Below are 25,588 nucleotides of genomic sequence, written 5' to 3'. Positions count from 1 at the left end.
AACGAATAAACGTATACAAATTATAACAATTGAAAATAGGAAGTACTTGCATTTTTCAATATATAAAATTTAAGAAAACAAAATACTTTGATCCCTTACCTCATTTGCCTTTTATATAGCAAAAGGCTTTTATTCAACTTGAGGTTAAAACTTAACCTGTCGTTATATAAAAAAATGAGAGATTTCACCCAAAATTAGGACAAAAACTTGTTTGATTTTTTATTAAGTAGAAAACGAATGGAATATACATATAGATTAAAGATTCTAGAACCTAGAAGCAAGAAATCACTGGCGAATAGTTGGAACAGAAATGTAAAAAGAGCTTGGGTAGGGGAAGGAGGGGAACTATACGATTATCGTTGTATATGCACCTGACTCAAAGGAGCGGCCAATGCGCCGCCTAACTACCCAATACCAGTTCTTCAGTTCACTTCTAGTAATAGCCAAAGGTAATGTCATGCAGCGGCTGAGCATTGCCCTGGGGCAGGGCATAATCGCGCGCCAGTTGATCCAGAAGGCTGCCCCCGCCGCCACCTCCAATGCGACCCTGGGCCTGCGGCTGGTAGCTGCGCTGTGGCTGTTGCTGTGGCTGCTGCACAGGCTGTGCACCGGCACCCTGGCTGGGTCCGAAGTGCACGGGCTCTAGGAGCGGACGACCACCCGAGGCGGGTGCCAGGAAGCCCTGGGCGCGTGCGCTGCTGGGCGCCGGCGAGGCGGGAGGCAGCGCATAGACAGGCCGGGAAATGCGCACATTGGAGGGGCCTTCGCCGAAGCTCTGCGACTGCGTGTAATCAGGCTCGGGGCGGGCGGGACGCTGTAACGGCGAGTAGAGCACATCAGTGGTGCGCTGAGCGCCAGGCACTTGGAGACGGGGGGGTGCTGGACCCACCGACGGCTGTGGTTGGGGTGCGTATTGCACACGACGCTGCGGCTCCGCTTCCTCCTCCTCATACTGCACATACTGTGGCTGTGGCTGTGGCTGCGGCTGTGGACGTGGGGGCTGTGGGCGTGGCTGATGCTGCTGCTGTTGCTGCGGACGTTGCACGCGCTGTGGGGCAAGCAGACCTTAAAGTCAAGTGAATCGAGCAGATTTACTAAACTTACATAGGGGCGCTGGGGTCGTTGGACAGGCTCGTCCTCGTAGTCGGGCTCTTCCTTTGTGGACTCATCGACCAGCGTGGGTGGTGCTACGGTGATGCCCTCGCCCGAGGGCTGGAAGCCATACTTGTTGGCGCCATACTCAACGACGCGCACCTTGCCATCGGCATCAACATAACCATACTTGCCCTTCACTTCGCCCGTGGCCAGCTTCGTTTCGATCTTAAAGGAACCATCGGCGCCCTCATAGCCGTACGTATAGGAGCCATCCTCATTGTGCCTGGAAAAAAAAGAGATTTCATATAAACAATTGTTAACAGTTTTTAACTAAAAAGGCAACAAGGAAAGTGATCACTTACAGCCCAAGGGTTAAGTATTGCACAAAAACACTTACAAGCTTGATTATCAATCAATCAGTCAGCTAATAATTCAGTCATATAGTCAATCCAACAAGCAGGCAGTTCTTAAGTTATGTGGTCCACTAGCCAGCCCTTCAGTCAGTCAGTCAGTCAATCACTCAGTCAGTCAGCCAGCCAGTCAATTAGTACGTCAGTCCACCAGTCACACAGTCATTTGATTAATCAGTCAACCAGTCAATCCATCATTCAGTCAGTTAGCATATACTATCGGCCATTCAGTCAGTCCAGTCAATCATTCAATCAGTCAACACATATAGTTGTATATATTTCAAATAGAAAAGCTCACTTGTTGATCTGCTTGAGTATGGGCACAGGCGTGGGACGCGTCTCCTCCTGTGCGCTGGAATGCAGTCTATGAGGCGCCGCTCGTGGTGCACTCGGCTGGTAATCCTGATAGTCCTGAGCGCTGACTAGGCTGCCAAGCAGACAGCCGATTAACAGTAAACTTTGTAGCTGGAAATTGAGGAGAACGTGAGATTATCGCACTCAAATGGCAACCGGTTTGCTAATTGCCAGACAAAGCAGCTGCCACTATGAGTAGCCCGTACACCTTGACAGTGCACAGAATATGCCACGGTTTGAGGTCTACAAAAGTCTTGAGTCAGGCTACCTTTCACTTTTTATAATATATATAAATATATTTTTTTTTGCCCACTGGCCAATGACACCGGCTGCGGTATCGAGACGCTTGTCATTGTGACTGGGACGCCCTCAATGCCAAGCAGGAACCGATGGCGACAAATAGATACGACTACGTGGCATAAGGTATGCCGCAAGCCAAAAGCCCAAGCGACACGCGATATGCCGACGTATGGCCACAGCCAATGGGCAAAAGTTTAATTGAATATCCACAGGTGAAATGCATGGAAAAGTTTTTTCTGTAATTTTTCATTTTTCCCAGTTGCAACTCCCACGCGTTGTTGTTGCTATTTGGTTAAATAATTCGAGTGCACACAAATTATGCCCAACTGCGGGAATTCCACTCGATGCAGCGAGTAGAAGATGCAAAAGGAAAATTTCCCACACACATGCCAATCGGTGATATGTTGCACAAGTATCTGAAAGATGCATCTCAAGCATGCAAATGCTAAAGAAATTACAAAAGCCGCAGGCAGTGGGAGGAAAGAGGGGGGCCAAGTGAAGACTGTCAGTCTACAGCTTGACAAGCGTACCAAACGCTTGACTACGAGGTTGTGTGATTCATATACCCTGTAAACATTTAATTGGTGTAACGAGTATGCACGAGTTGTGCTAGCTTATGCGAGAGACTAAGAAAAGTAACCTTTCCATTTGAGTTATCATGGATTGTACATTTTAAAAGGTTTAGGAAAAAGTATGTTTCAGGCTAAAAGGAGCATTTTTTGTAAGTTGTGCATCCCGTTTTTACTACATTATACTCTCAGGGTATACCAACAGCACAGCATAGCCAATATGCATAAAAATAAAGCATAGTGTTACATTTTAAATTCTCTGATCTAGCCAGTCAACCAAGGAGTTGGGGTCTTATATCCTGTCAAGCATAAATTTGAGGTATTGGTGTACCCCAAAGTAGCCGACATTCAACTGCTGTTGCTATACCCTGTAGCCATTAAAAATTATAAATGGGGTTGCTAAGACAAGACATTGGCTAGAAACAGCTTCTAGTCTGTAACTAACTAACTTCAGCTATTATTATACCCTGTAGAAATGGAATTAAATTTTAGCTATACCCTGTTAATGTGAAATGAGTATAAAGGGTATTATGAAGATATAGATGAGAAATGTATTGAACAAAAAACAAAAGCAAGGTAACAGTTATTTATTTGTAGCTATGCAGTTAAGCTGTTGTTATACCCTTTAATTATAAATATGCTCTGAGGGTAATCAACAAATTTGGTTAATTTAATTAATTTATGAAGTCTAAGTCGTTTGTTTCTATATAAGCAAATTGTCATTTTAATGAGGTAATACCCTGCCCTGCCAAGGCATCTATATTAGCCGTAAAAATCGACATCAGAGTTTCATGCCAGGTAAGACTATATATTCATCAGTAGTAGCATAAGTTTATCTTAACAAATTATTTGTGTTCAGAGACTCTGTTGATTTATCTCATAAAAATATTGCAGTATGTTAAATAAGATCTACTATTTATACTCCACTACTTTCTAAGGTATATCAGATTGACTATTTCTTTGACGGTTGTTTGACAGATTTTGGCTGACAAGATTCGCACGGATTGCGGCTCTTGTACTGGCTAACCAAATTAGAGCAACAGACACACAAATTCGCCCAACTGTAGACGGATTCAATGGACGTTTGGTCTTTAACAAGACACCGTACAGACGTATGCTCCATTCCCATTCAAAGTCGACTACGCTTTTGTCTGGCAAACCTTTCACTGAAGCTCCATATGTCAGGCATATGCCATAGCCTTGGCTCACGGAGTTGTGAAGCTGTTGGACAATCTGCCGCTGGCATGGACATGGACGCTGGACCAAATTGCAGCGGCAGTAGCTGCAGAGCAGTAGCAGCTACTGTAGCCAATGTTTTCAGTTGATGCCAATTTTTCTGCAGTTTTTTTTCTTTTTTTTTTGTTGACAGCAACTGACCGTAAAAGCTGGCTGCGAATCGCAGCGTGTGAACTGCATTTGGAGTTGCCTTTGATATTTGCGCTCTGCGCAAGAGGGGCTTGTGAGAGGGCGGGTTTTGGAGATTGTTTTAGAAGCACGTTGGCATCGCAGTCTGAAGTGCGCTTGTTAGCGCTACTTTTTCTGAAATTGAAGTTCCTGCAACCATTTTTTTTTTCCAATAGAATTCAACGCAATTACGAGACACACGTCGACAGCTGGGGCTCTAGCTCATAAATTATGTGTTGGAATCGAAACGCTTGTCGAAACGAATCGACAAGAATGCACGAATAGTAAATACCCTAAGTAACCGAGAAGCCGAGTTGCAGTCACTGGCATTCAAAAACATTTCGTATAAGCAAAAGCATCCATACACACACGAGCTTTCCGTACACTTCACGCAGGGGTTTTTCTTCTGTTTCCCTTAGCTCAACTTTAGGGGAAACCAAACTGTCTTTATATTCCAATACGCAAGGATCTACTCTCATCTACCATAATGTAATGAGGAGGAATCGATATTTATCGATATTACAGGAACAGGAAGTATTAACAACAAAAAATATATAATTACACTTAAACTCTCTTTAGGTAGACAGAGAGATGGACTGATTAAAAGTCCATATACCTCAAGAGATCTCAAATGACTCCTTCTGCCTGTTACTTACTTATGCGCTAAACCAATATACCCTTTTGCATCTAATTTCCAATGGGTATAGAAAAGTACAACAAAATCCAGTTACCAAATTGGGTGCACAAAATCGAGCGATTGCTCGACTATCTGGTTAGAGAGCAAAATTAACGGTTTGACTCGATTTGCATAGCAAATTATGCGATATTTTCACACAGTACACGGCACTGTCTATAAGGCGTATGACGTAACCAGCCAGACAGGCATTACAACTAACTGCATTTGATTGGCCTGGCTTGCCACGCATTGTGGCTCAACTTTAACCTTTGCCAAGTGCAGCATGTAGTGGCTGTTACAGTGCCCATTGTCAGTATTTGCACAACATTCTCTGGAACCTACCACTTTCATTTCAGCTGGCGTTTTGCTTTGTTCACAGCTATTTCGTAGCGTTTAAACGGATTTAATTGCAAAAGACCTTCGCTGGCAACAACCCAGCCCCAAAAAGCAGCAACAACAATGGCACCAAAAATCACTTTCAATTGATCTAATGAACCGGGACTTGAAACTGAAACTGAAGTTGTTGATTTTTTTATTTATTTTTTTTTATTATTAATCACGTTTAGCGGTGCGCCAACATTAACTTGAGACCGACAGCAACTGAGCCGCCCAAGTTGTTGTATTTCGCTTTATATACCGCGCTTCTGGCCAGAGGAAAACCTTTTCCATACCAATGGATCCAACACCAACAAACAAAACTTCACCAACGAGTCGGCGGCGCATGCGCAAAAGGACAGAGACCAACTATAATCGCAGCAACAACAACACATGCACACACTAGATACACACACAAACACTCACACACACCGCAGTGAGCAGAAGTGGCAGCTTGGGCAAGTTTGCCTCTTGTGTGGTTCTCTCTGTGCTTTTCAGTGAGCTTTTTCGCGCCACCGCAACCACCACAAAAACTGGAAAGGCCAAGAAGTGGTTGGCGCTGCAAAACTCATAGATTGAGATTAGATGTGTTTTATATCCAAATATTTAATCTCATCAATTTAAATTCTTGAATTAATTGAAATTACATGATGAATAAACTTATTTATAATGAGTAATAATATGTTTAAATCAAATATATGATTAGCCAAGCGGTTCTAGTTAGTTGAGAGAGTTTGATAAACTGACACAGACAATTCAAGCAGCTTGCCATGAAGGATCCGGTTCGAAGCACAGGGAGCAGTAAATTCATATAACTACTAGAGCCTGTAGCTCGAGCCCACAACGATCCAAATACTTCAATAAATAAATATATATATATATATAACTAACAGCCCCTTACCTTATCGCTAGAAAGCAGCCTCTACCCATTCACTTAGCCAACAATTTAATAAATTGCCTTCACAGCCAAAAGCAGTGCAGATACTTCTCCTAAAACTCGCACGCTATAAAACGACCGAAAATACATCAAACAAAGCTCATTGAGACACAATTAATCAAAAGTGCGAGCTCCATAAATGTGAAAAATTGCTTAAATCGACAGGCGGCACAGCTAATGAATGAGTGTGTGAATGAGGAATGAGCCGACAATATGGAATGAATTTAAAGTTAAGTTAACTCGAAAAAAGATTGGTATAAAAATAGCTCATGTTGGGCAATTGCAAATAACCAATTGTTGGCATGATTTGTAAACCAAAAAGCATATTCTTAAACTAAAAACAAAGAGATATTTGAAATAATAATAACAAAAAAAATTTATCTTAATATAATTTTGTCATATTCAAAAACAAAGAATTAAAAACAGATTCTCAAATAAAATACGCAAAAGTGTTCACAATTGTGAACTTGAAAAATTGCTTTATTTTTAAAGTAAAAGAACATGAAGTTAAATTTTAAGGAATAGTGAACCGTAGGAAAAATATCTACACTTTGGACTATATTAAAAATCTTAAATAAGTTTTTGAACCCAGACAACTTCCACATCCAATCTGTTTCCTAAAACAAAGTTTAATCTCAGGTATTCTATCTTTAGGATAAAATATATGTTCTCAAAACTCGTTGAACGTAAATCTAAATCTTCAAACCAAAGAAAATCTAAAAATATTTTTTTTATATTAAATGTTCACATTTTACACATATTTAGGAAAACACTTAATAACTAAATAAAATTAAAGTTTAATTAGCAAAACTGTTTGCTATTGAAAACAGTTCTTATATATTCACCTGGATTTCAAAGATCTCCAAAGGTATTATTGTCTGTGATATCTGGCTTAGTTCTCTATTCTTATCAAATATAAATAGCAGCAGATTGCCTCATCAAGTGGTCACAAATTGATTGTCCATTTGCCTCCGGCTGCCTGGCAACTGTGCGTATGCGTAATTCCAACATTTCCGTTGATTTGTGTTGTCGTTTTGTGCTGCATGTAAATGAACAAAGTGAGGGGGATAGGAACGTCATGTGGTCGCGGCAAGGGCATGTTATTTGCACTGGCAGACCAAATAGCTTACAGAATTGAAAGCTGCTCCAGTGCACACACACGCACACACACAGAGTGGACATGGCCTTGCCGTTGCGTTGGAATTACTTGTAATGACAGAGCGAGTCACCGTTATTGTTGCAGCTACAAGATACAAATGTGTGCCTGCTTGTATCTGTGGGATACAGATATATGCCTTGGGTTAGTTAAACTTGTTGGCGGAATTGCAATGCCCAGCGCACTAGGAAACGAAACCAAAACCAAAAAAAAAAAAAAATAAACAAAAAACAACAACTCTTGAGTCTGACCCATGACGCAGTTGCTGCGTCAATTGTTCTGACACTATGCGTATTGAGTGCGGCTTCAGGTCTAGACTGGTTTTTACATATAGACCAGGTAATACCATGAGTGGAACAGGGATAGAGCTAGGTAGTTTTAAGCTGCGTGTGCACCTGAACTTGGGCGCATATCTACGCACAGTGAAGGTCATAAATTGCGATTAAATTCCTTAAAATATCTGCGTATGCTATAACGGACTACGGAATCAATTACAGCTCTTTGTATGTAATCGAAAACACAAAACATTGTCTGTTATTTCAAAATGAAAATAATTGAAAAGGTAAAGATATCGTTTAATTATTGCAATTAAGCTTGAATTGGCTATAATAGATTCTATATGTGGCTAAAAATATATTTTTAAAATATTTGAAGCGCCTTTCCATGTAAGGTCTCTCAGTAATTTACAGAATCCATATATAAAGTTTATATGTAACAAAATATTAACTTCTCTACTCAGTTTGTTTACCATTGACTTTTAAACACTTGAAACGAAACACATTTCAGTTCTCTAACGAGATTTACAGGCGCCTAAATTTGCATTTAAAGCCTGTCAGCTATTAATCTGAAATAGTTTTTTGTTTTCTCAATTCCAGCTTAACTATTTTTAAAGTTTTCCAGTGATCAAATATTTGAAGAGAAAAATAAAATAAAAATGAATTTATTTTGATGTAAAACCTTTTTGAATGCATTTATTTATTTCGATATTTGTGCGCTTTTCCTTAGAGTTGAACTTGTAAATTTTATAAAACCGTATTATGCCTGTTCGCCTCGCACTTATGATTCCAAACAGCAGCTGCTGTGCACTGTCGAGAATCAGTAAAAATAAAAAAAGAAAAAGAAATAAAAATACCATACAATGTTGTGCAGGAAATTCTTGAGGCATGCCAACGCCCTGGCAGCGCCCAGACAAGTTTCACTTTCATGGCAGCAGCTACAGCAATATTTGCTCTACAAAATTATATAAACGCTGGCAAAAATAATTCCATTGCCATAAAGTGTGTGTGTGTGTGTGTTTTTGTGTGTGTAGCGTATGGCGGTTGGTGTGTATTTTTAATAGGTGCAGTCAACTAGCATTTGATTCTTCGTGCTGCTGCCTACAAAAACTTCCAAGTCGCACAGTGGAGTGAAATGACAAAGACCAAACCATAATATAATTAGAAATTTCAATAATTACAAACTATAAAGTTCGTCTATCTTCGGCATGCCGAAGCTTAATTTCCCTCTTAGACACATAACTTATGGCATTGCAGATATGCCAGGTTAATCATAAAGCTCGTAATTGCATAAACCTCAAAAACTATATGATATGGTAATCTGAAATTGATAAGATTTAGTTAATAAAAAAAGAAGCGTATCTGAATTTAATTTTATCCTATTAGTTCTACGCCAGCTATAACATAGTCTCCGAATGTTGACTAGATTGCGCCAAAATGCTAAGAGGATAGTGAAACTAATAAATACCCTGTTTTATCAAGGTATCTTCAAAAAAGAAAATGCTTTTAACACTAGAACTCAACTTTCGAACTTGCCATGGGTGTTATATAATATAGCGGTGGAATGCTGGAAGGTTTATATACTTTTATAAAAGGTAGCATAAGGAGGCTCTTAAATTATAATTGTAGATAAGGTATTATGAATAACAATAGAGGTCTGAATATAATAACTCCGATTTTAGCCGATTTTTTCTTTGCGAGCTCAATGATATAGTAGTCTGATTTGAATAGAACTTAACACGAAATTAAAGCTTTTACTTAAACAACTTTATTTGAAAAACTTAAAAGCCGCATACAAAAGCTCCTAAATTAATCTGGAAATAGTTTTGATAGTGTCTATGGCAGCTATATGATATAGTATTCCGATCCACTCAACTTCAAAATAAATAACCTGCTGGGCAAAACACGCTTTATCAAACCAGCTTAAAACTAAGATATACGTTAAGTAATGCCCGATAATAATGCTGATCTGAAATATATAGTTTTTGGTCTTTAAATATACGTTAATTTTGATTTTTCCAATTAGTAAGGTATACCAATTTTTTATTAAATTTTTGCTCAATTACCCACTGTTAACCAAATCACTTTTAGGCACAAACATTTTTTCATAAGATTCTTGCCTTGTGCCCACAGTGCGAATCAGGCCCCTAACAACCGCATGACACCAGCAAACGCCCCTGCACAATATGCTCGTAGACCCAAACATGCCCAGTTGGAGCTGATGGTTGGTGCTGCTGTTGTCCAGTGCCCCACAGACTAACTGGTTGCTGTTGTTGGCCGCTGTCTGTCTGTCTGTGGCTCTGGCGGTGCATTTGAAAGTGGTTTTGGGCCATTGCATAAGTGCACCAAATTCCAGCAACAACAAACAAACGGCCAGCCACAAGCATTACCAACAACAATAACAACAAGCAGACCTGGTTTCTAATGGTATCTAAATCGGTAACATTTTTTTTCTATATCATTCTTTGGGCCCGTCCGCTTTTTATAAGCGAACTGCGCCAAGTGTTGACGTAATGTGCGCGATTATTGCTGGATATTTCATTTGGGCTCTGATTGGGGCCGGCTCCAATTGAAGCGGAACCCAAAAATTGGTGCATTTTGCTGTGAATAAACAAAGAGTCCGGTGGTAATTTTATAGAACTCATCGTGGGTTATTCGGCAGTTTATTACGCTTTATATATACATACACACATACTCTTAATTACAGACATATAGATATATATATATATATAGATTGTTATCGGGAGTGACTGATTTATTTGGCAGTAACAAAATTGACATTGTCCACGGACATCAGTCGCTATCTCTCTTGGGAGGGGGCGAAAGGCCTGCCATCCAACACAATATTGACCAGGGTCCAACGTCTACTTTCTGCCCGTATAGTCGATGCTGTAGGAGCCCGTATAGATGTTCAGATTGCGCAGCGCCGGATGATGTTGCTCCGGCAGGCCAGAATATGGCTGCTGCTGCTGCTGTTGTGGTGCATAGTAGGGCTGCGGTGCTGGCGGCTGATAGTAACGCGGCTGTGGTGCAGGAGGATTATAGTACTGCGGTGTGGGATTGTAATAGGGTCGTGCTGGTGCCGGAGCCGGAGCCGGAGCATATTGCGGCTGTTGCTGCTGCTGTCCGCGACCAAAATCGCTCAGGCTAAACTTGCTTGCCGCAATGGGGCGATTATACTTCTGATCCCTGTAGTAGACAGCTGGATCTTCACGGTACTGACCATCGTCTATTTCATTGGGTCCCAGCGGATAGGGATTGCTGTTCGTTAGTGTCGGCGGCGGCACATTAATGTGACTGCCAGCGGGCTCAAAGCCACGCTTACTCGCCCCGTACTCAATCTCGCGCACTTTGCCCTGATCATCCACATAGCCATATTTGCCATAGACCTCTCCATTCGGATACTTTGTTTCGATTTTGAAACTCTTGTCGGCAGCCTCGTAACCGTAAGTATATGAACCATCATCATTATGCTTGTCGATCTGCTTCAGTATGGGCACGGGCGTGGTATAATCCTGATGTTGCGCATACGCAATGTGCGCCAGCAGCAACAGCAAAAGGTAATCCTTAATGCGCTGGGAAAGATGAAATACTTGAGTTTGTATAGCAAAAATGTTGAATTTTTTTTATCAGGTAACACTAAGAACTTCGAGAACTTGAAAGACATGAGTATAACAAAAGTAACGATTTTGTATATGTAAATAAAATCAGCTCTAAAACTAATCAGAGCAATTATTAATATTTAGAAACATCTAGGGAACAAGTTTAAATAGATCATTTTAAATTTTTAGTTATTTTGAGCTTAAAACTTTGTAAAGATTAAAAATGTGAGTTTTATTTTAGCAAAGCGGCGTTTTTTGAGGCATGGAAACAAAGCGACATCAAAATGATAAAAGCAAGAGATTTATTTGAAGAATTTTTGAGATAATCAATTTGGAAAGATTCAAGAATGGATTATCGTTATGTCAAAAAAAAAATTTGCAATTAAAAATGGATTTTAAGTAGCTAAATCTATAAGCTTAATATTATGAGATTTGCTAACAAATTGGAGAGATCAAATGATCTTATCCTAAATGAAATAAATTGATTAGTTAAACTATTTGATGATTGAACTATAAACAATTTGGTGTGTTTGTTTGTGTAACTCTTAAATATGCCAATTTATTTTAATTTACGACGTAATTGCAAATAAATTGAAAGCGCGTATTTCCTTAATTATATTTGCAATAAGCTGGATTAAATCGATAAGCATTTATTATTTAATTAACTCCAGTGAACAGCATTCCGATGGCAGCTTTTCAAGGACGTCGTCGTTGGCAATAATATACAATATGTATATTTAAAAGAGCTGCAATTAAGGCCCAGCATTTTGTGATCTACATAAATCTCACACAAATTGTCAAACCGGTTGCGTATGCATTCTAAAGCTTGGCTTATTCTAAGTGCAGCATTTCACAAGTTCGTATTTCACACTTTGGTATTATTTATTGTCTTCTCTTGTCATTTGTTTTGCTCACCATTTTCAGCATTTTAGTTGGCTCAAATCGTTTTCACCAATCTCACGTCTTGCGTTAACTTCAAAATGCGACTCGAGACTCTGCGCAACGAAACGACAACTCAAAAGAAAATCAGGGCGTGCAACGCTTTTATACCACGAGTCCGCATATCGAACAAGTGAGTACAAAATAATACTAAAAATAAATAAATTTCAAGTAAAACTCTCGAGCCGAAGGCGGCCGAGAGTAAATTACATGGGACAGGTGGACACTTGCTGCGGGCGGACGCAGGGCGAGAGTTGTGCGATCAGCTGCACGTTATATACGAAGCTTGAGCCCGAACAGAATCGTGTGCTTTGGAATGCCGCATAGAAATCGAAAGCTATCGATTGCCCCCCTGCCCAGCGCCTTTAAAAGAACGCCCCAGCACCAATCAGGTTATTAAAGTCAAAACAAAATTCTCGACGCTAACAATTTACTGCCAGCCCGTGCACACGCATATGCAATAAGCTATCCTCGTATTGCATATGGAATGCAGGGTATTTAATACGGAAGTTTTCTCGATCAGCCAGCACTCACTCAGAAGTCAAACCATTTAAGTTATGTAAAGCATATGCGTGCACAGCTCGCTTCTTGGCCATTAAGAAAGCCACTTAAAAAGGCTTAAATATTCGCACTACTTTATGGCTCCAGTTTTCAGCTGTTGGCCATTTCTCTTGGTTTTTTTCGCAACTAAATGCTAAATGCAATAAAAAAAAAAACTTTTAGTCCACTGACCTAGTCAATACTTGGCAATAGCCACAAAAACAGGTTGCTAGCAGGGCACCAAAGAAATGCAAATAGTGTATATATAATAGTATACCCTCGACGCAGCATAGTCATGCAATAGGGTATCACTAAGTTGTGCTTATGTATGTTCAATATCTATAGTATAGTCTAGTCTTGTCTGACAATTTAAATCAAATTTGATTTTATATGGGTGTTTATATACCCTATAAATATTTATTTAGGGGATACCCTAAAGCTTCTTCCTCGAAGAGTGGCAATAGCTAAAAAAAAGGTAAGAAACTTAGTTTCTATATACTTTTCTAAAAGCTACATGTAAAATTTGTTGACTTTAGTTCTTAAAACCTAAGAGATTTGCTCAAAAAAACTTAGAGCAAAAAAAAATTAATCGATTACTTGGAAACGGAGCAAGCTATCGATTATCCTTAACAACAACTCTTGCTTCCTTCTGCCTGTTACATACATTTGCACAATTACATTAGACCTTTTCTACCCATTTTCGATGAGTTCAGGGTATAATATTTTGTTTTTAACGACATGTTGTATTTGTGAATAATGGCAATAAAGTATTTGCTGTATCGTAAATGTATCTTCCAGGTGATACATATAAATATTATGCAAACAAACAACTTTAGTTCTCTGTCAGGCAACAGTCTTTTCCATTTGCCAGATAAAATGACATCCCAATCCACAAAATAATAGCAAAAGTGAGCCGTACCTTCCCCAAGGAAGATAAAAAAACGATTATACGCTTCAGCAACAGCAAGAACAACAGGATTTTGGATAAATTGTTTCCCATCTGCTAAATGTGAGTCCAAAAACTGGGAGCTGCTTGTTAACAGATGCTACTACCGACCTGAGCATCAATGTATAATATAGGATACTTTCAAGTCGACTACAGCACTTAAAACGGTTTCTTTTTTGCTTAAATTGATTTTCTTTATGTGGCGTATACTTAATATGTGTGTCTCGTTTTGTGAGTTTGGTCTAATTGAAGTCTTTCTACATGCTAATGACTTATCTCACGTGTCATACAAATTGGCATAAGTGTTACGCAAAATCCTCGAACAAATACTTTGCTGGCAAGTAGCGAAATATTTTGGTAAAACGATCCTGGAGGACCGAATCGAAAGTTTCTGTCAGCACCGGACGCAGCACATCGAACAAAACGCGCCAATTCTCATTAAAGAGCTCGTTGGCACTTCGCTCCAGTTCCTGATTGCCTCCAAACAGATTCGTTAGATTCACCCGAATCTTGTCAATACGAACAATGTCCGTCTTAATGGCGGTAACATTCATAAAGGTCAGTCCCTCCGCCAGCTGTGGCTGCATTCTGAGCGCCACATAGAACTCCAAATTATCTATAAGATTTTATAACTTCAAAACAGTTGCTTGTTTTAATTGAAAAGTGAAAAACTTACCCAAATCGGCGCTCAAAATGCCAGCACTGTTGAGGTTCAGCAGCAACACATGTCCCTTCAGCTTGTAGTTGCTCGTGATGTTGATCTGTGTGAGGTGCACATGAAAGCCCAGGGTATACTGGCCAGAGTTGAGCAGCGTGCTGCAGATTTTTAATGCTTTTTAATATACTTTAAGTCACAATTAGCCACTGGCTGCTTACGTGCTGTTCAGTATCTTGGCTTGGCTTAGGCCAATCGTGCTCATATTGCGCAGCTCCACGCTCACATCCACATTTGGTGGCACACGCTGGGCAATACGCAATCTGCCCACCCGAAATGGATCCAAAGAGCCCACGCCGCGCAGCCCCGGCACGCCTGTAAATATACAAAAGTGCTCAGTGCTCTAAAAGTACAAACTAAATAAGGGAATTTCTCAACACGAAACACAAATCGAAAGCCCGCACGTTTATCAACGTAAAATTGACTGGACTACAATGTTCTTATATTTTTAACATTCTTTCACGTTCTCAGATTATTTTGTTTATAATTGGGAAATATTTCAAAGTTAATAACTCCTATCCAACCAAATGTGGTTAAAACTTACCATTACGCCAGTGTTGGAAAAGGCTCTCTATGTTGGCAGTCAAACAGTCGTTACTGAGGCTATCCTTTAACAGGCATGGCTTGATAAAGGCAGCTAAAAGCAGAAAATAAATCAGTTTAAAAACAAATAAGTTATAAGGCGAATACACACGTGGTTCCTGCAGAAACTGTTGCGCTTGCACCGCAGCAAGCCACAGTGGTGCGAGAAGGCTAAACCACAGAGCGACTGGCATGTGGAGATGCATTGCTACCGCTTCACTTGGCTGCTCACCGTGGACTGGTCATCAACAAAATAAAATAAACTATTCAAGCAAAGCATTCGGCAATGGCTGTAAAACTTTTTATTTGATCGGTTCGACTTCAGTTTATGCATATGTTGTAAGCAGGGCGAGAGTTTATCAACCCGTCAACCGCAGACCTTGATCTGTGTGGCATAGTAAATCATATGTGATGTTAATGAAACTAGCAACAAGTATGTGTACTCTAGTCGAGACAGTTCGACGCGGAGATACCCTGTTTCTATGCTCGAATTTTTGTTACATTATTATTATTTAAACATACTTTGTCACCCAAATCGCCAGCTCTCTCTTAAGCGGCGGATGTGCTTAAACAACTTACCGTATCCCCGCTCTATGAAAAACTCACTCTTGAATAACTTTTCCGATTTCTGTCCAATCTTTTCCGAATCTGTCATCCAATTGTGTATCAATATACTAAAGTTATGGGCTATACCTATAAAAGACGTTATTTCTATTTATATGGTCAGAAACTGGGGAACAGGTAAAGTGCAGTGCATTTAATCTATGTGTACTATACATATACATATTCTCCAATAAGATTTCTCTAGTCTTTAATCTATGCTTAATTTCAACTATTAAACAAAACTAGTCTTAAAATCAATATTAATGCGAATTTTCGAAAATATATAATATAAGGTACACAAACTCTAGCTTGTACACAAGCTGCTAGCTTTTATAGTCTCAGATGCTGACCTACCATATAGTATATATACGGAATGAGGCTATATATATGCTTTCTACTAAATATTACATACATTTGCACAACTACAACATACTCCTTTTTACAAATTTGGAATAGTTACAGGGTATAAAAATTAATAGATGTTCAATATCATAAGCGCATAAACCCTAAGAAACCATAATCTCTCTGCATGATTAGAACAAAATACATTTAATTGGTAGAATAGCATTGAATTTTAGTTAAGTTAATATTAATATTAGCTCACCAAACCAGTTTACTTTAAGCTAATGGACAGAAGCCAGACATAAGCAATGTTTAAGGGTCAAGGTCGCAAAGTAGCAGAGATGTAATTGCAACTTAACTGTCAAAAGATGTCAAGGGTAGCAGGCGCTCAGCTGCAAATTGGACAGAGAGCAGAGCGCGATTTCACAATGTTCATATTAAAAGGGCACCCTGTATATTTGGCACCAGTCTAATGGCACGAAAACTTGTTTACTGTTTATTCAATTAAACCAAAACTGTGAACTTGACAAAGAAAACAAATCAAATTAAATATATATAAAAGTATAAGTATATATTTATTTATATATACTTATATACATAGATATATATTGAGCTTTCTGGATTTCTGCATTTCATTTAGAATATAAAATATAATGACTTCTACGCCAAAAAGTCAGAACATTCGGCGCTTTCAAGCCAAGCTAACAGTTTTAATTGGATCTCAGCCTTATAATGAATAATATACAAATTTTGAATTTTTTGGGCCTTTTACTGGTACCCATGCTGGCAACTCATACCGTTGCCTCCAACTATCTGGCCGAGAAACGTAGGAACAACAAATATATTTAGTTTAATCATTTTTTATTCGAATATTGTTTGTTGATTTAGCCAATTTTTTGACACCCTGCGTCTTGGAGGATCCCAATTTTAACAAATGCCTGGCGGGCAATCTGCAAGGCATTTTCGTACAGTGGAAGGATGGTATACCCGGCACCAATACAGTGGGCTCCATTGACCCACTCTTTCTGAAGCGGGTCAAATTCACGCAGGATGCCAACAATGCGATTGCCATCAATGCGGACCTCCAGAATGTTAATGTGATAGGCAGCAGCCAGCTAACGATCAAGGAGGCCAAGTAAAGATATATTTCATCCATTTCTTTTCTATCTAAATTGATTCGTTAAAGAGTGAGCGGGTAGCTTTTTGAAAACTCCCCACTCACCCGTCAGCACAGTTGTTTAACCCCTTGCCCCTCATTTGCAGCTATAACTACTTGCAAATTGTAATTGACGCGTAAAAAAATGACCTGACAAAAAATAACTAAACCAAAGTCCACTTTCTGTTATAAAACCAGTTTGTCATCAACTTATTGTTTATATATTTTTCAGTTACAGTCCATCCAAATATGTAGCCAAAGCTCTGATATTTGTGCCCAAATTGCGATTCGAATTCGACTATAAGGTCAAGGGTCACGTGCTGGCCCTAAACCTAAATGGTCAGGGCAAAGGATACTTTGAGTCTGGTAAGCAAAGTATACCAAAAAGTGCTCTAACCCCATTTGTATACAATTGCAGAGAACGCTGTCGTCGGCCTTGAAATGGCAGTCAAAGCGCGCAACGCACCCGAAGGCACTTTTGCGGATGTGCAGCGTGCAAAAGTCTTTTTCCGGGAAATCGGCAACTTTCACATTAAGCTAAAAAATCTGTTTGGCGATAATGCGGAGCTGGATCGTACAGCCCATACGCTTTTCAATGAGAACTGGCGTCAGTTCTACGATGTACTCCGACCGGCCATTGAACAGACCTTTGAGACGGTGTTGCTGGATCGTACCAAAAAGATATTTGCCTATGTGCCGGCCACTTACTTTATCCACAACTTTCACTGATTGTCCAATGCGAATTTGCTTTAACTAAATGAAAACGTTTGTGAATAAATATACCCCAAAAATTAAAGATTTTCTTAAGCATATGGAAATTTCGGGGATAAAATCTATAAACACGTTTAAATGATTTATTTTGCATTTACATGATGTTACGCAACAACTTTATCAAGGATTTTCAAAATCCTAATTTGCAAATCAGAAATTATAAAAACGTAACGGCAACTTTCAATGAATAAATATAGTGGTTTCTCCTATATAGTATATATATATAGCTGCTCGTATTAAACGCTTAGACGAACCTTGTTGTCGCTAATTTCTAAGTAGATCTCTATTAGACATAAAACCGCTTGACATTAACATTTTGCTGTTTAATTGCGCGCTCAAAGCTCAGCGACGAGAACGTTCCGAGTCTACTCGGTTCGCCTCATATAAGGTCTGGTCCCAGATTGAATATAATCGAGTAGCCGCCAGTTGGATTAGCGCTTAGATACTCACCTGCTGTCAGCATGAAAGGCACGCTTGCATTCTGCTGCGGCTTGCTGGCCGTTTGTTTTTTAAATGGAGTCGTCGCCGTAGAATACTTCACGGAGAAGCGTAAGTTTGGCCATGGATAAAATTCGAGTGTGCCCAATTCAGCTGACATTATGTGTCAATTATAGCATCGTTTTTGCCATCATGTCGCATCTATGAGCCGGGCTTTACCAATTGCTCCACGCACAGCGTACAGAAGCTATTGGATCAGCTGACCATTGGCATACCGGAGATAGTGGCCAGCATCGGGACATACGATCCCATGCATGTGAGGGATATTCATTTCAAACAGGATAACAACGAAGTGGCCACCATAAAAGCCAATCTGACCGAGGTGATCGTTAAGGGTTTTGGCAGCGCCAAGATCAAAGAAAGCCGGTGCGTAACAAGAGATTTAAAAATATATAGATATTTGAGGTGAAGGCCGCATTCGAACCCTGAACCCACTCGAGTGGGTTAAAAGTGTAAATGGTTTTGTGCAAATGATGGTAACAGGAACAAGGAGGCTTCCTTCCGCATAAAATATGTATAAAATATTGATCAGCACAACGACATGAATTGATCTAGCTATGTCCGATATGTGCGCTCATTTTCCCGTTTTTTAGAAAATACTCGAAGATTATAAGAGCTAGATAATCCAAACTTGTTATGTAGGTATTCATGCGGGATACACGTATTAAATTTATTTCATTTTTTAGGTCCCTTCCCCATTTTCCACGAAATTGTACAAAAAAATTACATTTTGGACTTATTGTATTGTGCATTAATATTTGGACACATATGTATGCATACTATATAAACGCTCTGAAAATTTGATTAAACATTTCGCATAATGGCAGGAAGCAGCACAGCTGCTGCGTGAGCTAGGTATCTTCTGGTCGAGCATTCTCAACTGGGTCAAGGGTGGAATAATACTTGATACGAAAACAGGAAAAAGAATACATATGGAACAGAAAAAATCTATATATAAATATATTTATATCATGTACAATAAGATCAAACAAAGGGACCTCATCGCACAACGACGGGTAAATTCATCCAATCCATTTTTTTTATTTATTTATTCTCAGTATAAACAAAAAGGACTATAGCTGGAAAACCAAAATCTTTCTGCCCAAAATGCGGCTGGATGCCAAGTATCAGATGGCTGGTCGCATACTTTTAATACCACTAAGTGGTACAGGCAATATGTTCCTAGAGATGGGTAAGTGTGGGTATATATTTTGCCAAGAATGCATATGGATAAAATTGGTAACCGAATATTTTTCTCCAGAGAACCTCGACATACTGCTGCGCACCAAGACGCTGCTGTACGAAAAGGGTGGCTTCACCTTCAATAATGTGACTTCCGTCCGGGTGGAGCTGAATATGACCCGTGTGCGCAGCCATTTCGATAATCTGTTCAATGGACGCAGCAAAGAGGTGGAGCGCAGCACGAATCAGTTCTTTAACGACAACTGGCGCGAGTCCTACGAGGCGTTGAAGCCGCTTATTCTCGACACTGTAGAGAACATATTCTTTGATATAATGTCAAAGGTGTTCCACCTGATACCAGCTAATTTCTTTATTGAGGATATTCCTACGCCGCAGCAGCTCTATGGCAAAGTGGGTGATAAATCATAAATGTTAAACAGGCTACCTATGAGTCAGCTAAAAACAAGTAAGCATGCTTTAGTCGAGCGTGTCCGACTTGGAAACTCCCTAGCTTCACCTAATACATTTGTTTCATGTAGCTCAAAAACTATGAAAACTTGTGTATTTATTTTCCAATCGTTATGAAATATTTAACGCTTTAAAGTCGTATTTAAATCGATGCACAAGAATCGATATACAAGAATCAAGCCTGTACCGTGTATTCAAACGTTTTTCGATTTTTTTCCAATGGGTACAGTGCATATAAAAATAAAATACTTACATATATTACATTACGTCAACTAAAAACCAGCTTAGAACATTTAAGACTCGTAATACTGATGTTAATTCGAGTGCACATGTGTATAATATAGCTTGTAATTTGCCAAAGCATATAAATCATTCAGTAATTCGTTCATTAACTGTCTTCTTGTAGAATTTAAAGTAAGTACTTAACATTTCTTTGCACTTCTTAAAATATTAACACTCACATTACGTGGTCTCAGGCACGTATTATATCAGCTTGTTTTGCTGAGAAGTAAACGCCATATCTTTGTTCTGTAAAGAAGAGACTAATGAGTTATAGATATGACAGCTTAGCCGATATTACTCACCCTTCTCGTCTACTCTGTAATCCCGTTGCCTAAGTGCATACATGATCACGTATATGATCACCACCAGCAGCACAGCCACGGCCACTAAGGCCAAAAATAACCAATTTTTGATGAAAATATTCATGCCGGCTGTTCGACCTGCATTTTCTGTGCCTCTAAAACTTGGACACTCAACGCCTTCTTGTGGCGTCTGGCCATCGTAGCAGACGCACACGCCGGGATATGCACAATAGCCATGGACGCACTCCTCCTCGCACTCGGGTAGGCAAAGAAATTTTGTAGCATTCCGTGGATCCTCGGTCAGTCTGTAGTTTTCCTCACAGCTGCATTGTCCATCCACACAGGTTCCATTCCAGCACCGTTGCTCACAAATATCCATTATTCCCGTTTGCGTCGGACCTCCGGTACTTGATCTTTCTGTGTCATCCCATTGACGCGTGCAAACATTTTCAAACTTTATGTAGCCTTCATTGCAGCTGCAGCAGTTAGGAGATTCACAGAATCCGTTGGGACACCCGTCTTCGCATACTGGCGCACAACTATTCTCACTCACTTTATTGTAGCCTTCGTCACACGTGCATTCACCTGGCGCACTGCAATATCCGTGCTCACATCCGTCCTGGCATACTGGTGCACAACTGTTCACACTCACTGAAGAATATCCTTGGTGACAAGTACATTCCCCTGGCGCACTACAGAATCCGTTCTCACATCCGTCGTTGCACACAGGTGCACAACTGTTCTTACTGACTGTACTGTAGCCTTCCTTACAAGTGCATTCCCCTGGCGCACTACATAATCCGTTCTCACATACTTCGTTGCACACTGGTTCACATCTGTTCTCACTGACTTTACTGTAGCCTTCGTCACAAGTGCATTCACCTGGGACACTGCAATATCCGTTCTCACATCCGTCGTTGCACACAGGTGCACAACTGTTCTTACTGACTGTACTGTAGCCTTCGTCACAAGTGCATTCACCTGGCGCACTGCAATATCCGTGCTCACATCCGTCCTGGCACACTGGTGCACAACTGTTCACACTCACTGAAGAATATCCTTGCTGACAAGTACATTCCCCTGGCGCACTACAGAATCCGTTCTCACATCCGTCGTTGCACACTGGTGCACAACTGTTCTTACTGACTGTACTGTAGCCTTCCTTACAAGTGCATTCCCCTGGCGCACTACATAATCCGTTCTCACATACTTCGTTGCACACTGGTTCACATCTGTTCTCACTCACTTTATTGTAGCCTTCGTCACACGTGCATTCACCTGGCGCACTGCAATATCCGTGCTCACATCCGTCCTGGCACACTGGTGCACAACTGTTCACACTCACTGAAGAATATCCTTGATGACAAGTACATTCCCCTGGCGCACTACAGAATCCGTTTTCACATCCGCTCTTGCACACAGGTGCACATCTGTTCTCACTGACTTTCCTGTAGCCTTCGTCACAAGTGCATTCACCTGGCGCACTGCAATATCCGTTCTTACATCCGTCCCTGCACACAGGTGCACAACTGTTCGCACTCACTGAAGAATATCCTTGATGACAAGTACATTCCCCTGGCGCACTACATAATCCGTTCTCACATCCGTCGTTGCACACAGGTGCACAACTGTTCTTACTGACTGTACTGTAGCCTTCCTTACAAGTGCATTCCCCTGGCGCACTACATAATCCGTTCTCACATACTTCGTTGCACACTGGTTCACATCTGTTCTCACTCACTTTATTGTAGCCTTCGTCACACGTGCATTCACCTGGCGCACTGCAATATCCGTTCTCACATCCTTCGATGCACACTGGTTCACATCTGTTCTCACTGACTTTACTGTAGCCTTCGTCACACGTGCATTCACCTGGCGCACTACAGAATCCGTTCTCACAACCATCGTTGCACACTGGTGCACAACTCTTCTCACTGACCTTATTGTAGCCTTCGTAACAAACGCATTCATCTGGCGCACTACAGAATCCGTTCTCACATCCGTTCTTGCACGCAGGTGCACATCTGTTCTCACTGACTTTACTGTAACCTTCGTCACAAGTGCATTCACCTGGCGCACTGCAATATCCGTTCTCACATCCGTCGTTGCACACAGGTGTACAACTGTTCGCACTCACTGAAGAATATCCTTGATGACAAGTACATTCCCCTGGCGCACTACAGAATCCGTTCTCACAACCATCGTTGCACACAGGTGTACAACTGTTCGCACTCACTGAAGAATATCCTTGATGACAAGTACATTCCCCTGGCGCACTACAGAATCCGTTCTTACATCCTTCGTTGCACACTGGTTCACATCTGTTCTCACTGATTTTACTGTAGCCTTCGTCACACGTGCATTCACCTGGCGCACTGCAATATCCGTTCTCACATCCTTCGATGCACACTGGTTCACATCTGTTCTCACTGACTTTACTGTAGCCTTCGTCACACGTGCATTCACCTGGCGCACTACAGAATCCGTTCTCACAACCATCGTTGCACACTGGTGCACAACTCTTCTCACTGACCTTATTGTAGCCTTCGTAACAAACGCATTCATCTGGCGCACTACAGAATCCGTTCTCACATCCGTTCTTGCACACAGGTGCACATCTGTTCTCACTGACTTTACTGTAGCCTTCGTCACAAGTGCATTCACCTGGCGCACTGCAATATCCGTTCTCACATCCGTCGTTGCAGACAGGTGCACAACTGTTCGCACTCACTGAAGAATATCCTTGATGACAAGTACATTCCCCTGGCGCACTACAGAATCCGTTCTCACATCCGTCGTTGCACACAGGTGCACAACTGTTCTTACTGACTGTACTGTAGCCTTCCTTACAAGTGCATTCCCCTGGCGCACTACAGAATCCGTTCTCACATCCATCTTTGCACACTGGTGCACAACTGTTCTCACTGACCTTATTGTAGCCTTCGTAACAAACGCATTCATCTGGCGCACTACAGAATCCGTTCTCACATCCGTTCTTGCACACAGGTGCACATCTGTTCTCACTGACTTTACTGTAGCCTTCGTCACAAGTGCATTCGCCTGGCGCACTGCAATATCCGTTCTCACATCCGTCGTTGCACACAGGTGCACAACTGTTCGCACTCACTGAAGAATATCCTTGATGACAAGTACATTCCTCTGGCGCACTACAGAGTCCGTTCTCACACCCGTCTTTGCACACTGGTGCACAACTGTTCTCGGTGACTTTGCTGTAACCTTTATCACAAGTGCATTGCCCTGGTGCATTACAGAATCCGTTCGCACATCCGTTTTCACATACCGGCTGACATTTGTTCCCACTCTCATTTGTGTAACCACTATTACAGGTACACACGTCTGGCGCACTACAGAATCCGTTCATACAGCCATTTTTGCAGTCCGGCAAACACATAGAATCACTTATTTTCACGTGTCCTGCGAGACATTCACATAATCCTGGGGCCGTGCATTTCCCGTTTAGGCAATCGTTTTTACATATGGGCAAGCAGCTGTTATCGGGACCTTTCTGATAATCCATTTTGCATTCACAAGTTTCCGGGGCACGACAGATTCCGTTATCGCAGCCTTTGCTACATATTGGATGGCAAGCGTTTGAGGTCTCGTTCAGCTGGAAACCAGGCTTGCAATCGGGTTGGCATATCTTAGTATTGACATTTAAGGTGTAGTCCTTATTGCAGACGCAGTTTTCTGGTGATTTGCAGAGGCCATTGGCACAGCCGCTGCTGCAGATTGGCAGACAATGTCCGGTTGCCGCATCGATTTTGTAGCCGTTGGCGCAGATGCACCTACCGGGCGATATGCAACGGCCATTCGTGCAGCCGCCCTTGCATTGGGGCACGCAACTGGCATAGAAAGCGAGGATCGGATTTATGGATGATATTCAAATTCAAGACTACAACTCACCGATTGAATGGCAAATGGTTGAGATTCTCATAGCCCCTATTACAGCTGCATGTATTTGGTTTTGAGCATATGCCGCTGCCACAATTCTGTCGACATTGCGGCACACACCTAAAAATGTTGCCTGTCAGACGTTTATAGCCCTTGCAGCAATACTTTACTTTTACATTCTATAATGTATTTTTAAGTTTTTAATTGTAATATGATTTATAGCAGAATTGTGTATCTTAATTAACTTACTATGGTTTTGTCTTTAACCTTTTTAAGATCCGTTCTGAAACAAACTTGTGCCAACACAAAACTGGGCAATACAATATATATGACTATATGCCGAACTAGCATTGTGCAGCATTTACTCCGGTCCACTAAGAAATGAGACTGCGGCAAGAATTCGAGAGCGTGGAGATATCGCACAGTTGGCAGAATGTTTTGCATAGCTTGGATCCCGCCTAAATGCGCCTCACACACAAAATCTTACACTTGCAAAATCAAATGAGGAAATTTGCAAGAAAATGAAATAAACATTCAATATAAGATTGCCTCTAGCCAACGGGAGAGGCTTCTTCGAGGTATACTTTCATCGATATAAAAGGCAAGAGATAAGTCTAGTCTGCTTACATTTTATTTCCGCTTTATGGAGAATGCTGGGAAGAATCCAATAAGTAATATTTTTAGGATTTGAGTAAAATGTATATAATCTTCGAGATTTGCCCTTAAATTACTTGTTTAAGTACCAATATTTATCGATGTCAAGAAACAGATATACAAGACAAAAATTCTATGCTGACTACATTTTATTTAAGATTAAGAGGGGAATGTTGGGAAGAATACAACAAGTGATCAATTATGGATCTGAGTACAATGTTTGTTGTCTGCAGCTCCTTTAAGCTTCAAGATATGCATCACATTATCCTGATTGGGAATTTGTATAAGAATGATAGAGTCGGTTTCCCTCTGCCTGTTTCATAAATTGAGCAAAAAAGTCGTATGCCCTAATTTACTGAGTATATAATATACTGGTTCTTATTTTCAACAGTTATTCAAGCTTTATATAATCTCAAATTTGAGTGAACTTTTTAAACGTAACTTAAATAAATAATATGTTTGGGTATTACAATTTTGTACAGTGCAGTTGTATCTGTATAAGTTGAATTCTTATCGCAAATTTAACCATGCGGACAATGCCTG

General features: G+C 40.6%; 6 protein-coding genes across 7 annotated transcripts; 2 read left to right on the top strand and 4 right to left on the bottom strand.

Moving 5' to 3' along the window:
• Positions 1 to 433: 433 nt before the first annotated feature.
• Positions 434 to 5,159, bottom strand: LOC115771947 (pollen-specific leucine-rich repeat extensin-like protein 1). The gene is made up of 4 exons (XM_030717849.1): positions 5,151 to 5,159; positions 1,804 to 1,970; positions 1,105 to 1,378; positions 434 to 1,048 (listed from the first exon to the last, which is right to left on the bottom strand). Exons 1-4 carry the CDS (start codon positions 5,157 to 5,159, stop codon positions 434 to 436), a joined length of 1,065 nt encoding a protein of 354 aa, XP_030573709.1.
• Positions 5,160 to 10,239: 5,080 nt separating this feature from the next.
• LOC115771948 (enhancer of mRNA-decapping protein 1) lies at positions 10,240 to 12,148 on the bottom strand. Its single transcript, XM_030717851.1, has 2 exons — positions 12,069 to 12,148; positions 10,240 to 11,126 (listed from the first exon to the last, which is right to left on the bottom strand). Exons 1-2 carry the CDS (start codon positions 12,078 to 12,080, stop codon positions 10,416 to 10,418), a joined length of 723 nt encoding a protein of 240 aa, XP_030573711.1. The 5' UTR covers positions 12,081 to 12,148; the 3' UTR covers positions 10,240 to 10,415.
• Positions 12,149 to 13,815: 1,667 nt separating this feature from the next.
• On the bottom strand, positions 13,816 to 15,081 carry LOC115771636 (circadian clock-controlled protein-like). The gene is made up of 5 exons (XM_030717436.1): positions 14,988 to 15,081; positions 14,838 to 14,930; positions 14,455 to 14,608; positions 14,255 to 14,394; positions 13,816 to 14,194 (listed from the first exon to the last, which is right to left on the bottom strand). The coding sequence occupies exons 1-5, from the start codon at positions 15,079 to 15,081 to the stop codon at positions 13,884 to 13,886; spliced, it is 792 nt and encodes a 263-aa protein (XP_030573296.1). The 3' UTR covers positions 13,816 to 13,883.
• A 1,519-nt stretch (positions 15,082 to 16,600) lies between these two features.
• Positions 16,601 to 17,705, top strand: LOC115771635. Its single transcript, XM_030717434.1, has 4 exons — positions 16,601 to 16,646; positions 16,709 to 16,955; positions 17,209 to 17,342; positions 17,395 to 17,705. Exons 1-4 carry the CDS (start codon positions 16,601 to 16,603, stop codon positions 17,703 to 17,705), a joined length of 738 nt encoding a protein of 245 aa, XP_030573294.1.
• Positions 17,706 to 18,096: 391 nt separating this feature from the next.
• Positions 18,097 to 20,275, top strand: LOC115772046. Its single transcript, XM_030717985.1, has 4 exons — positions 18,097 to 18,296; positions 18,362 to 18,611; positions 19,304 to 19,437; positions 19,507 to 20,275. The coding sequence occupies exons 1-4, from the start codon at positions 18,209 to 18,211 to the stop codon at positions 19,854 to 19,856; spliced, it is 822 nt and encodes a 273-aa protein (XP_030573845.1). The 5' UTR covers positions 18,097 to 18,208; the 3' UTR covers positions 19,857 to 20,275.
• Positions 20,276 to 20,340: 65 nt separating this feature from the next.
• Positions 20,341 to 24,845, bottom strand: LOC115772045 (multiple epidermal growth factor-like domains protein 6). 2 transcript variants are annotated; one of them, XM_030717984.1, is made up of 5 exons: positions 24,641 to 24,845; positions 24,404 to 24,570; positions 21,758 to 24,342; positions 20,480 to 21,460; positions 20,341 to 20,423 (listed from the first exon to the last, which is right to left on the bottom strand). In XM_030717984.1, exons 1-5 carry the CDS (start codon positions 24,833 to 24,835, stop codon positions 20,368 to 20,370), a joined length of 3,984 nt encoding a protein of 1,327 aa, XP_030573844.1. In that variant the 5' UTR covers positions 24,836 to 24,845; the 3' UTR covers positions 20,341 to 20,367. The 2 variants fall into 2 exon arrangements, with proteins under 2 accessions (XP_030573844.1, XP_030573843.1); XM_030717983.1 differs by having other exon boundaries at positions 20,480 to 24,342.
• Between the last annotated feature and the right edge of the window lie 743 nt (positions 24,846 to 25,588).

Source organism: Drosophila novamexicana, unplaced genomic scaffold, assembly GCF_003285875.2.
Source record: "Drosophila novamexicana strain 15010-1031.04,08,12 unplaced genomic scaffold, DnovRS2.1 tig00000108-arrow-pilon, whole genome shotgun sequence".
In the NCBI taxonomy this organism is placed as follows: Eukaryota; Metazoa; Arthropoda; class Insecta; order Diptera; family Drosophilidae; genus Drosophila; species Drosophila novamexicana.
Note: the sequence above shows the minus strand (reverse complement) of the source record. Positions and strands in the feature narration are given on the sequence as shown.

Bases quoted from the DNA above. Each gene is read 5' to 3' on its own strand.
- LOC115771947 (XM_030717849.1), bottom strand. The intron at 1,379-1,803 runs GTGAGCTTTTCT...TTTTTTTTCCAG, and splicing joins ATACTCAAGCAGATCAACAA to GCACAATGAGGATGGCTCCT. The intron at 1,049-1,104 runs GTAAGTTTAGTA...CTTGCCCCACAG, and splicing joins AACGACCCCAGCGCCCCTAT to CGCGTGCAACGTCCGCAGCA.
- LOC115771636 (XM_030717436.1), bottom strand. From the start codon at position 15,081: ATGCATCTCCACATGCCAGTCGCTCTGTGGTTTAGCCTTCTCGCACCA. The intron at 14,395-14,454 runs GTAAGCAGCCAG...AAAAATCTGCAG, and splicing joins GCCAAGATACTGAACAGCAC to CACGCTGCTCAACTCTGGCC. The intron at 14,195-14,254 runs GTAAGTTTTTCA...AAAATCTTATAG, and splicing joins CATTTTGAGCGCCGATTTGG to ATAATTTGGAGTTCTATGTG.
- LOC115771635 (XM_030717434.1), top strand. From the start codon at position 16,601: ATGCTGGCAACTCATACCGTTGCCTCCAACTATCTGGCCGAGAAAC. The intron at 16,647-16,708 runs GTAGGAACAACA...TTGTTGATTTAG, and splicing joins CAACTATCTGGCCGAGAAAC to CCAATTTTTTGACACCCTGC. The intron at 16,956-17,208 runs GTAAAGATATAT...TATATTTTTCAG, and splicing joins CTAACGATCAAGGAGGCCAA to TTACAGTCCATCCAAATATG.
- LOC115772046 (XM_030717985.1), top strand. From the start codon at position 18,209: ATGAAAGGCACGCTTGCATTCTGCTGCGGCTTGCTGGCCGTTTGTTTT. The intron at 18,297-18,361 runs GTAAGTTTGGCC...TGTCAATTATAG, and splicing joins AGAATACTTCACGGAGAAGC to CATCGTTTTTGCCATCATGT. The intron at 19,438-19,506 runs GTAAGTGTGGGT...ATTTTTCTCCAG, and splicing joins CAATATGTTCCTAGAGATGG to AGAACCTCGACATACTGCTG.
- LOC115772045 (XM_030717983.1), bottom strand. From the start codon at position 24,835: ATGCAAAACATTCTGCCAACTGTGCGATATCTCCACGCTCTCGAATTC. The intron at 24,571-24,640 runs GTAAGTTAATTA...AATACATTATAG, and splicing joins AGGTTAAAGACAAAACCATA to AATGTAAAAGTAAAGTATTG. The intron at 20,424-20,479 runs GTGAGTAATATC...TCTTCTTTACAG, and splicing joins TTACAGAGTAGACGAGAAGG to AACAAAGATATGGCGTTTAC.